Source organism: Toxorhynchites rutilus, chromosome 2 (genome assembly GCF_029784135.1).
Source record: "Toxorhynchites rutilus septentrionalis strain SRP chromosome 2, ASM2978413v1, whole genome shotgun sequence".
NCBI classification, from domain to species: Eukaryota; Metazoa; Arthropoda; class Insecta; order Diptera; family Culicidae; genus Toxorhynchites; species Toxorhynchites rutilus.
Genome location: NC_073745.1, coordinates 144,994,752 through 145,008,037, shown reverse-complemented (window position 1 = coordinate 145,008,037; position 13,286 = coordinate 144,994,752). Strand labels below are relative to the sequence as shown.

Here is a 13,286-nt window from a genome sequence, read left to right as displayed (position 1 = left end):
TTCGCCCATATCCACGTGCCCAACTTGAATCGGACAAGGAATACTTTAATGCGCGATTTTCGAAGGTAATAAAATGTATTGAATCCGCGTTTGTAATATTGTCCGCTAAGTGGACGATCATTTGGAAATCCATTGAAACAAAGCTGAAATTTGCAGACGAAATTGTTAAGGCGATAAGCATACTCCATAATGTCATAATGTTATGCATTGTTGGAAGAAACTGCTAGACAAATGAAAATATTATTATTAATAAAAGTTTTTATTGAAACGAAAGCAAAGCGAAGTTTTGGGCTCATGTATTTTAAAGATAAAAATGGTTCGTCATGATTTTATTCTAAAAATATTGCACTCCGCTGAACAAATTATTCTCATGAATCGTTGCTTGCATTCGGACTACTTAGCAATCTGTTTTTGTTGTAAACATAGTTATGAACGAGGCTTTGCACTTCCATGCGAAGCTTCAACTTTTCTTCCGGCATTAATTTGCGCACAGGTGGGAGCAAACTTTTAAAAAAAGCTACATCTTCATCGTCGTCATCAGTGGTGGACTTATTCGCCTTTTGTTCGAGTAACTTCAATTTTTTGGCCTCATTTTCGATCAGCTGCTGATGGGCACTACGCTTTGCAGATCTGTTTGAAGTATGTAAATTTGTTTGAGGAGAGGAGGAAATGAATGGAGGTTCCTCCAAATAATCTACATCGAATACATCCAGATAATTATTTTCGTTTAATTCCTCGGACTCTCCTGCGATACTTCTCTGTAGATATTCTTCTGAATTATCCTCGTTTCCCCTGGCTGAAAGATTGCCGCCAGATTTCCGGGGTTTCATTTGATCTCGGAGAAACAACATCGACCCGAAGTGGGGCCAAGTGGTGTATGTCTCGAAGTTTAATGGGGCTCGATCCCCAGATCTCCCTTCCGGGATCTTCCCCAGTTCTTTTCCGAACCCATCTCGTAGGTTTTTCCACTTTTTTTCACAGCATCCACTGTAAATTAAAGACATATATTAATACACGATAAATTATTGTTGATGTACACTTACTTGTTGTGTTTACTCCCAACTCGGTTGTAACTTGTTGCCAAAGCTTGTCAACAAGCAACCTGTTTCGGTACTGCCTCGAAGTTTTGTCGCACAACGCCTTTCTTGTGAAAACCAGAGAAATTAGTCTATCCGATTCGACCTCCATTTTAACAGTAAACAGTCCAGTCCGTTATCACAAGTAAATGGTCCACCGCAGGGATGCCAACTATGATAACATGTCTTTATTTTGTAAACAGTTGAATTGTGAGATCGTTTTCATCTGTGATCATGGTAAATGGAAAGCCCTTAACGTAACGTTTCCATTATATGCATTATGTAAATTAGAATGAAGTTATAAAATTCATTGAATAAGACGAAAACAATAATTTAAGAACTCAATCTTTATTTTCGTTCGATGAGGTCGATTGTGAAAATATTTGGTCGGGGTTCTGCCAAAAACATTATTTTGAGATTTTTCATTTTGAAGTTTGGGCTCCCACTAATTGACTCTGATCAAATCTATCATTTTATCGCTCACGTTTTACTAACAGGATGTCAAACATAATACTCCCTTTCATGTTGTAAGCACACATCTTCGTCAATTTCTGATACAGAACCTTTATGAAAATGAAAAAAGACGGGTGGGTAATGTCGGGGACATAACCGGAGTGACGTAGTACTATACAAAGGGGACAGCTTCTGTTAAATATATATTTTAAATATGTTGTTTTATTTTCTTCTCCTACGTGAACCTGAAAATCTACCTGAAAAATGGATTAGTTTACTGTTTACTCTTTATGAATATGTTGATGGTTATGAGAAGAACCTTTGGTGTTGTGTTTTTGTTATCACTCGATATTCCCATCTTGTTCGGTTAAACCTTCCTGTTTAGCTATTGCGTTTGCCACTCGCCACAGCTTTCACAGTTGGAAAATTTCTTCCCATCCAGCTTGTGACATGTCGTTCAGTAAATTACATTTAATGCGACGTGCCGGAGAAACACTTTGCCACTCACTGAAACTAATTGTTGCCTTGATGAGCGCCGAACCGAAGCTGCTCTGTTCTTGATGCGGGTTTTCTGATTTTCGTGAGCAGCTTTGCAAGCCAACTCGAGCACTCCGACGGCCGAGACTCTATAATCGCTGTTAGGTATACTGGTGCTCCGGCACCAATCCGTTCGGCCTAGTTACCCTTGCGGAGCAATCAGTGAATGCGATCAACAGGGAACTGGAGACCTGCACGGTTCGAGTGAGACTTTGCCTTTCCCTTAACTTGTCCTTCTTTGTTACGTCCACGATGCCGATGCCGTACAACCACACGGGTTTACGGTTTGAAAGAAAATAAGATATTTTTTTGGGGTCCGCGTGTTTTATACTTTAGCGGTACACACTCACAGGATAGAGACAAATCGGCAGACTCAGCCAAAGGGGCGAGTCCAACGAGACGAACGAATGACCGTTAAAAGGCAGCGATGGCAAAAAAATACATTCATTACGATTTGTTCGCTCGTTGGATTCACATACAGGCTAAAAAGGGTCCTTTTCAGGATCACAAAATTATCTTCAATCTAAAGAGTTTATTGTTTTGTTATCACTCGATATCCCCATCTTGTTCGGCTAAACCTCCCTGTTTAGCGATTTGTTGCTACTCGCCACAGCTTTCACAGTTGGAAAATTTCTTCCCATCCAGCTTTGTGACATGTTGTACAGTAAATTACATTCAATGCGACGTGCCGAAGCGCCACTCAGTATCGCATTGGAGGCGATTTTAACCTGTAATTGAACATTTGCGATGACAGTGGTACAGTGTCGACTTTCAATGTGGGGTCATAATTTGGATCTCTATGTTTACAAAAATGTCCAACTAAAAAAGTCGCATTACATGTCCGTCCAATTAGCTATATTTCGAACTAATTGTAAATTACTGTACTCTCAATCTGGAAACAATTTAAGAATTGGTGAAAATTGAATAATCAGGAAAGTCCCCAACTATCAATAAGCTCAGAACAACTGCCAAATTCACATACTCATCAGATCCTGGCAAACAAATTATGAAAAAATCAATTTGTGTTTTATTATTATTTTGGATAATGTTTTAGAAAGCATTGAACTGTATTTCCTAAACTCTTTTTTGGAAGGTTTAATGGCCCTGAAAAGCGCCTTGTTTTATGGAATGGTTCCAATTTAGAAAACTTAGTACTCGTGGTTTTGAAAAAAACCATTTCGAACGCCCTCGATGCCGCCTTGTTCTGGATTTGCCACCAAAGCAGTTTGTATAAAGAACAAACTTTTTTCTTCTTCTACCTGATGCCGTTTTGCGATTGCGTTTGCCACTCGCCACTCGCTGCAACTGCCTGTTGTCTTGATGTCCACCGAACCGAATGTGTTCTGTTCCGAATGCGGGTTTTCTTATCGTCACGAGCAGCTTTGCTAACTCGATCACTTCGACGGCCGAAACTATATAACGCCGGCTAGGTGGACTGGTGCACTGGTACTAACGCGCTCGGCCTAGCTACCCTTGCGGGGAACTCCAGATCAACACGGTTCGAGCGGGATTTTGCCTTTCCCTTCACTTTTCCTCCTTTACCATGTCCAGACATGGCTGCTTGGGTTGGTTTGTTGATGTGTTGTGATGCGAACCGATGTGGTGTACGGTTTGAATGAGAATGATCGTTACGGAAGGAAGGTCTTGAATTATAGAGACTTTAAACTTTTGCAGTTCATTCGTCTCTAGCCTTGAGAAAGGCCCTTTGGAAACTCTACTCTATTCTACTCCAGCGCTACCACCTCCGCCCTCTTGCCTTGAGAAAGGCACTCGATCCCTCGCCGTCCAGCTCGTCCAGCAACGATGTTGTCCAGTCGGTGTCCACACAAAGAATGACACTGATCGTTACGGCAGCGAAGCAGGGATTTTTAAGCTGACTGGCTGGCTCGAGAATTACGCATGTGTGAGACTGCGACCAATGTTTCGTTAATTTTTTACTTTTTCCTTTCTAATCGTGCTTCATTCTATTTCGCTGCTGCTCTGGTTGCCCGTTTTGGTCGGTACGATTTGAGGAGCACAAAATGGACCAATCAAAAATGGGCACATAGTGCATTTTGACAATGCTTGATATTTCACAATTATTCAATTATTTATCTCAAGAAAAATGAAATGTTATTCGTTATGATAGATGCGTAGATATATTTCCTATCAATTGATGCAAAAACCTTTGCGATCTATTGAGAAATGCTCGAGTTATAAGCGTTCCAAATCTTGCATTTTTTCCTACTTGTTCAGTGCCTAGATTTCCATTTCACCCGCTGTATCTTCCGGTTAGACGTAGTCCTACGTCAAAAAAATAAATTTCGTTGCTACTAGCCACGCAAAATTTCGTTCTCTTTGCAGCCAGAGCGAACCAAATACATGCTAACTATTAATATAATATCATTACACAACACATTAGTATTTTGTAACGGCTCTGGACTAGCTTCATGAATGTATATATATTGACTCACTTTTGCTGCTTTTGACAAAATAGTATCTTAATAAATGAAAATAAATTGCTTTCAGAATGCATTACACTTGGTTCGTTGTGGTTGAACGCAATTTTTAAAACCAGACCAGCCTCTTAACACGCTTCTACACTTCATGACAGCCCTTTGACTAAACTGACCAGACGTCAGACGTTACGCGGGACAGTCTCGCATTTCAACGAAATGTCCCGCGTAAGATTCCGTCCCGCGAAACGTCCCGCATTTGGCAAAAGAAACGAAAATGTCCCGCGATATCAATATATTTCAATATCACAATTTGATCATGTTGATTTTCTTAAATGGATGAACCTCAAAAAAAACTTTTATTTGGCAGACTGTTCAAGAGCGCTTATAATGCATCCAAAGATTAATACGTTGAGCCGGTTTCATCGCACCGACATTGGGCTTTTTGTTTAGAGAGTGTCAATCGGAAGCGACAGCAACAAAATTAGAAAATGATTTTTATAAAAGTCCTCTATTGATTCGCAGGGACCAACGTGAGTCAGACGAAAAGTTCATCTTTGGTCCCCTAGCTCGGTCAGGGCTTAACGTTTTAAATAAGCCGGAAGAACTAGTGTATACTCGACAGGAAGAGGCAGAGTTGTTTGATGAAGTACCGTATATGAAGCGCTGGGCCGCTGGGCCGGAACCTGAACCATGGCAGATGAAAGATGTATATCGGCCTGTTATTTTACCTTTTCGTGGCTTTGGTGGTCGTCTGTCTCTCTATTTTGGCCATTCGCCCAAAAGTTTTCTATCGGGCGAAGCTGGGGAATGTTGGGAAGGATGGTGGTCTTCGCGACAATGTTTATCTCCAACCGATCCATCCTCCAGTGAGTGTTTTGGCATAATGAGCTGATCCCAGGTTCGGCATAAAGACCACATCACCTTCCCAACTCCGGCAAGCACTTCGTTCTACATATGAATGATATATTCGACGTCATCGCTTTCCTGGGGAACGTAAAGTACCCGGTCCCCTACCATTCGTTGAATTCTAGCATCAAGTACATCTCTTTCATTATGAGTACGAAAAGAAGTGTTTAACTTCTTTCGCCTAAAAGAAGTGTTTTACCAGCACCTCAAGCTACTTCTTTTGGGTGTTGCTTGACAGTGCTGCTGCTGCGAATCAACATCCTTGAATCATTTTTACGTACACGTTAACATTAAAATCGATGAAAAATGAATTAGAATTTTCGAGCATTCCATTCGGTAATTTGAAAAAAATTGTAGAATTTGAATCGTGCTTGCCAGGCGTAAATGATCTGGTTGAGCGAGTGATTTTCGGGCGTAAACAAAATCTAAACCACCGAAAAATCATAACTGAGTGCCGATACTCAGAAAGAAATAATACTGATCAGTTTAGACTCGCTAAATTATGGTTTATGTTCACATAACGTATATACATAACGTTTTGTTTTTTTGTGTCCCGCGTTAGACCTCTGACCATCTGGTCACTTTACCTTTGACTGTCTTACTTACCAGATCCCGACGACATCTGATTCTAGGAGCTGTCCGAAACAAAAAAAAATATTCGATTCGGATTTGCCTTCTTGGAGAAAACGATCAGTATCGTCCGATGCCATATTGTGGGTTCATGGTTCGCTTTGGTTGAATGCAATTTCGTTTTTTTACAGTCTGCTACACAGTATTTTTGTTTTGGAGCTGTTGTCAAATGTCAGAATGACATGGTCATTTTACAGTTGATAGATTATTATTTTCTGCATCCAGTGGTGTAAGTAACTCAATTTTGTAAAAAAAGGGAGCTTGGTTCGTTTTTGGCAGAACCCCGACCATTTATGAAAATCATCTGGCAACCATCGCATCACCTTTACTATGTTCTCGGCCTTATCCTAGTGTGGATGTTTGATTTTTGGACGTTTTTTGGACTGTTGCGGAATTCAAAATTATATGAACGAAAAAAATTTATTAAAATTAAAAAAGTAACAAGCGTGTGAAATGGAACAGGCAAAAATGCCATAGCGTACCCAATTTCAGTCGTTCTGGTTGTCCTATGCTGAATAATCCAATTAATTCCTAATTAGTTAAGACGCCGCTATGATATGAACCTCGGACAATCCAAAATATGTTTTTTATACAAAATAGCTGCAGTTTGAAAATAGAAACAAGTTTTAACTTCATTTTTGTATGATGATTTCAATAATGATCTGCTTTTAGCATTAAGTGCAAGTATTTGGGTTGTTGTTCAGTAGTTGTTTCCAATTCTCATCGTGCAACGTAATTTGTCCAATGTACTAAGCGGTTAGTCAAAACGACATTTTTCGCTCGGAGGCTCCAATTTCAAACTAAAATCACATAACAACAGTTACGATTGGTTTCTCAGAGTTATCATTGATTGATAGTGGTAAAAGTAGTGATAAATATCGATTCCAATTGAAACAATTCGCGGAACAATGTTCCGGTCTTCAACTTCGTTTTTCTCGAGTTGATGTGTAAAAAAAAGTCGCAAAAGTTACGCTAGAAATTTCAATTTGTCTACCAAGCAAATAAATCAACTGAAACAGCGCTTCGCACGTTAATTTCAAGAATAGAGAAGTCTTTTGATGCTAAAGAAATCTCACTTACAGCTTTTTCTTGATACCGAGGGAGCATTTGGCAATGCATTTCACAACTCTATAATTAAAAAGAAATCTCGCGTAACTTTTGAAAAGGAGCTATTTACATTGATCGATTTTTTTCATTGACTTGCTCTTTCGATAACCACGGATTTGCAGACAGATTTGGCGCCAGTTTCAATACATAGCTTGATAAACGAGGTTACTTTCTACACACTAATCTTCGAACACATCAGGAAATGTTTGTATTGCAAAGTTATTAACGAAAGTGGCCTACAGTTTTTCAAACAGAAATACAAGCTTTTCTAACAATATTTGTTAGGCTAGAAAATACAGGTATGTCAATATCTGTATCTTCTCAGATAGCCAAGCAGCTATTAATGCAGTAAAATCATACAAATGTCGGTCAAAGCTAGTTGGGGAATGTATTCTATTCTTAAAACTACTAGCTGCTACTAACGAAGTTAATCTATACTGGGTGCCTGGTCACTGCGGTATAGAAGGTAATGCAAAAGCCGATCTCTTAGCAAGATTAGAATCTTCAACTGAATTCGTCCGTCCTGAGCCGTTGTGTGGATGATCTACATCATGCATGAAATCAAAGCTCAAAACCTGGGAAATATCGAAGATTGAAGCCAACTGAAGGGCTCCAAATTATTCATTATACCTTGTTACAGAATAACACGCAACCTACTCAGCTTGAATAAGGCAAATTTGAGTAACCGGATTAACCGGTATATTGACCGGACACTGTTCGAGCAGGTATCACCTTAAAAAAATCGGAAAACTGACAGATGATAACTTTCGTTTCTGTAATTTTGAAGCTGAAACTTCGGAACATTTACTGTTTCAATGCTCCTACAGAAGATGAAGAAAGAAAATAGTTGCGAAAAGTGTTTTCAATAGCAAAGCCTAATAAAAATATAATATGTAAATTTTTCTACAGTAGAACTCTGATAAAAGTACATAAAAAGTACAAAAACCACATGAAAATCCTACAGAAAAAATGCAGGTTTTAGCCTATGTTCGAATTAGCCGATAGTGATTTCCCGAAAAATTGAAGTTCGAAAACAAATTCTTAAACATTGGGGATTCTTCAACGTCAATAATCAAAATTAGGCCAATGGCTTTCGTCAAAAAAATATTTTTTTTGCAGTTTGGTCGCTGATGACATAACAATTGAAACTGTCAACTGTCTACTATATACGGTTACACACTGAATTCTTTTTCTATGCGGCTGATGCGCGCGCGCCAGGAAAATCGTGTAATTCCGAGAGAATCGCGCAAAAAAGATTCCCCATCACCGCGCGCGCCATTCACAACCACACTCGCACATGCTCTCGCAAAATTTCTTTTCTTCTCTATCTCTTCCCAAAGAAGCGGCGGTTTCAAGAAAATCACGTAAAAAATCGCGTAATTTCAAGAGAATCGCGTAAAATTGTCACGGACAGTTGCGTGTAAAAATAAACTCCGTGAAGTGAAAGTGTTCGTTCCCGTATATAAAAGACATGTTGGTTGCATAAAGGCGGACGTTTGAACGTTATGTCGGTTGCATAATTCCGGACGTTTCAACGTTATGTAGGTAAAATTAATACCGTGTATGAGATAGGAATACTTGGTTGCTCGCGAATCATGTAGTTGTTGAACATATGGGAATGTAATTTTATTTTCTCTTTCTATAAATTACTCTAGAGATAAAACATGACTATTATGTTCAATAATCGAAATCTCGCATACTCTTGTACTTAGCTCTGTTAGCTCTGTTTCTGTGAGAAATATTTAGTATAGGTCAAGGTTAGAATCATTTTTGAAGAACCGTTTCTACATTTTTGATGAATTATAATATCTTCTATATCTTAGAACAAACCCGAATTTATCCACCTCACGATCAGTATAATCTGAGCTACTCCCATATGGGATTCTGAAGTTTAATCTTCTTATCCTTCCCATTCTCGTGTAATTTATCAATTTTTTAAAATTCTCTTCTATGTCTTCAAAACAATACCGTTGAAAATATCTATTACGTAAAAAGTTATAACTATCGTTCTGACTCGGGTCTGGTCCACCAATTTCGAATGTTTGAATTACAAAAACCAGCTCTGCAATGTTGGAAAAACTTTACAGTTATCACTTTATACTCAAAATATCAATAAATCCATATAATACATAATCAATCATAAAAAATCTATGAATCTATAACTTATTATAACTTATTGAATAACCTGGTATTCTCAAATATTTTTTTGGTGGACAGCCTTAACACCTGCTTTACCATAGCGTCGGGTCAATGCATTGATACAATGTCAAAGGCATCAACGAAGCCTTCATGATGACGGAAAAAAAACTGCTTGGAAAAAGGCTGGATATTTGCCTCAGCAGAGATTCATTACTAATACCCTAGCGCAAATATTTCCCTCCCGATATCTCCCTTCCTTATCGCCAGAGTTTTGCTACCGTCATGCGAAACCAAATTACTGACAAAATTCCAGAATATTTATTTCCTTGGTGAGCTGACGAAAGCCTAGCTTGATGATTCCCCACACAATTGTGTAGCTCAGAACTTTAATGCAATGGCGTCAGTTTGATGCAATTGTTGCAGTGCTAGAGTCAGTAATTTGGTCGCGTCCACAGCTCAATCCGAAACTAAGACACGTGATACTCTAAAGTTCTTTAATTCATTCTTCTCTAACCTTCAAGTCTTACGATTTCCTCTTGTTGCTCGTCCATTAGTTGCTCGTTATTGATAGCTCTGTTCGGGAAAGCACACAAATGGACAGAACAAATGTATGGCAAAATGGAAACGCTTATAGTTTTCATGAATTTTAACCATTTATACACCATGGTATTGTAATGTATAGCATATCAAACAAATCTTAGGGAATTTCCAATTCATTTGGTATGTAAATCGCCAAAATCCGTTCGCGGCAAAAATAGTTATTAATGTTAACTTTATTTCATAAAAACGTGACCTGTTTTCTGATTTGGCACCCTTAATGAAAGACGTAGTTCTACGTCAAAAAAACTGTTCATTTAGGACAATCGGAAGTAGCGCCATGTCTCAATGTGCCTACGGGAGCTATATTTCTAGTCCTTTATTACATTCCATAGCGCATCTCCCGTTTTCATCTGTTCTCATAATCGTTAACAGTTTACTGTAATTGCTTGGTAAGTGTTTCGCAGTTGACCATAAAATATAATCAAGTGTAATGTAATTTTCGTAAATTTCAAAAAATTACAAAATAAAATGTCCGAAATTTGAATTCAATCTATCCGAAATTTGATTTAGTGTCCGAAGTTTGATTTTTATTCGCATTTTATTCGATTTTTTTTATGTTTTCAATCAAATAGGTACCAAAAAAATACCTGTGCATAAAGTTTAGACCTGTTTTCTGCATCATATGCCTTAAGCGTCCGATATATGATTCAGAACGGTATTGATGAACGGGTAAATTCTTCGTGCTCACGCAAAGCAAACGTCAAACACAAACGATAATGAGTGGTGTTGTCATATTTTTGCCGATTATGTTATAATTTCAAATGTCGTTTTCATATGAAATGATAGTGAAACCAAGGGATAACTCTAAAGAAGCAATGGTTGTATTAATTGGATAGTTATATCATCAGTGCATTAAGCATTTCATGATATTAGAACAAAGTGTCCGAAATATGATTCAGAACGGTATAATAGTTCAGTTGAACCCCGATCATCCGCATAATTGAGTGGAATGTTCACCGAGGGTAACAAAATTTGCAAATAATAAATAAAGGACTAAAAAGAGGTGATAGTGAATCCGCACCGAGGATCGTACGCTCACGAACAATCGAGATTCTACGGTTTTTTTATATTTCTATATGGTAGGTACTCACCATACCAAAACCCAGAACTGATATGCTCGTCAATCCTATAACTGAACAACGATACTCAAAGTTATCATTCATGGCTATGCTAATCGCTCGGCTAAGCTAACAATCATTCTGAAGTTAAATCTAATGACACGCGTCCAGCGTTATTACATAGGAGCTGGCTCAATCGCTGCTACTTTCCACCGATGCACATAGAGCAAAGCTTCCCACCGTGACTTAGACCGAGAGGACGGCATACCAATGCCAATGTTTACAATCATGTTCAAATCCCCCGCCCATTGTTGGATAGGTCAGTTGTGCCAATACCGGGAGACAAAGACAGCCATCAGAATAAAATGATTTAACGGTTTCGTCGTCTTTGTGACGACGTGGGCACCTCACAAGTCCGGCTTTCTCCCTATGAATGTTCAATTTCAACGGGTTTTTGCTATCCAAACGAAACCTCAATGAGGATTACTCATTTATATCACACTCCAATTCGTTTTGGAAGCGGCAGATATGCGTTGATTGCGGAGGGTTCGATTCGGAGGGGCATATCAGCCCGTTAATCGGAGCGTGAAAACATTTCGCGGGAATCCGCTAACCGATGCAAAACGGGGCGCAATAACTGAATGCCAAATTCATAGTTTTATTGTAGTGTTTATACTGCGGCACATTAATTTAAGGTGTCTTATCTCTTCCTTATTTTCATTTTTTTTAGATTGCGGATATTTCCAATGAAAACACAAAACCTTCGGCAGTCACATTTTCCAAAATACCACAGCACTATGGCGGCTATTCGGAGGCAGCAGAGAACGAAGATCTTAATGAAGATGAAATCGAGGAAAGCAAATTCTGCACGCTACCTCGTAACGGTCCAAATGCTTTCACCATTCGACAAGTAAGTGTATTCTTTCCTTCGTCCGGCTATCAATAAACTTTCTTCTCCACTTGCAGGCTCGTTTCGTCAAAGGAAACGGCGCTAAGGCTCTCGGATTCTCGATCGTTGGTGGAAAGGACTCCCCCAAGGGTTCGATGGGAATCTACGTCAAGACGATCTATCCCAATGGTCAGGCAGCGGAGAACGGAACCCTTCAGGAGGGTGACGAGATACTGTCCGTCAACGGCAAGGCATTCCAGGGATTGTCTCACCAGGAGGCAATCAATGTGTTCAAATCAATCAAAACCGGCGACGTGACGATACTGATCGGGCGGCGGAACAACCGCAGGAAGCTGGAAACCCCGATCCCCCAGTCTGGTTCTTCTGCCAGAGATTGATCGGCCTACATACAGTGGAAGTGTTATTTTTACCATTTAAAAATAAGGATTTCTTGAAACACTGCAATTATTAGTGATAATTACTGTAATATTTAACGTATGCAATCATCCTGGCGAAAAAAACACGAACTAGAAAGTGCCAAAATGCAATTTGCACTTTCGCTGGAAAGCTCACATGAGAGTGAAAGCTTAAAAAGAATTTGAAAGCCGAATGTGGAGAAAATACCAAATTTCCAACATTTACCCCAAAAAGGACCATTGTTCCCCAATGTCAAATGAATGCAATTTATTTTTTTTGTGTAAATAAAACACACGCACCTAGTCCTCTACCATAATTAAAGAAATATTACGCAGTTTCGTTCGCATCGGGAGTAATATAACCATTCTGTAACGTTTAACATATAGTTAGTATTAACAATACCAAAGGATTATCATCAAATGAAGTCGAAGAGAAAGAAGAAATTGATAACTGCGCTATAGTATATTATTTTTGGAACATTTTTTTTGTTATTTACTATTTGCGCATGCTATTGTCTTCAGAAAACAGTACATGCTGTAATTTATCATTTATTCCCTTTTTTTTGTACCATACGTAAATAAATCAAAGAAAGTATAGCGATATCTGTAATCGGGAGAACAAAAAAGAAATCCAGGATGTTAAAGGTTCAAGACTTAATTCCCTTAGAAACGTATGTGCTATTGAAGAGCTTTTAATTCCCTTTGACGATTTCAAGCTTCATGTTCCGTTGGCAATGAAAATGAACTTTTCCGAACAAAACATGTACTCTATATGATAAGCGGAACTTCACGATCAATATATAATGACATTTGAAAGGATAATGACACAGCCAACGCTCGATACTGATGCAGAAATCCGGATTTTCTCATTTTCGTCAGTTATGTTCTGTTCTTGTTTCCTAAAGCGGACCTTACACGGTCAACTTTATTGACAATATGATGACATTTGAGGGCATAATGACAGCTGAACATGGCTGACGACGCAGAAATCCGGATTTTTTGATTTTCGAGCATCAATATCGTGACATTTCATATGG

The 13,286-nt window shown here is 38.8% G+C and overlaps 1 protein-coding gene across 2 annotated transcripts in view; it reads left to right on the top strand.

Moving 5' to 3' along the window:
* LOC129765981 (uncharacterized) overlaps positions 1-12,838 on the top strand; it is a 202,960-nt gene extending 190,122 nt beyond the window's left edge. For both annotated transcript variants that reach the window (XM_055766442.1, XM_055766441.1), the window contains 2 exons: positions 11,675-11,854; positions 11,911-12,838. In XM_055766442.1, coding sequence (XP_055622417.1) covers positions 11,675-11,854; positions 11,911-12,231 — 501 coding nt within the window. In that variant the 3' untranslated portion in view covers positions 12,232-12,838. The remainder of the gene's footprint in view (positions 1-11,674; positions 11,855-11,910) is intronic.
* Positions 12,839-13,286: the final 448 nt, after the last annotated feature.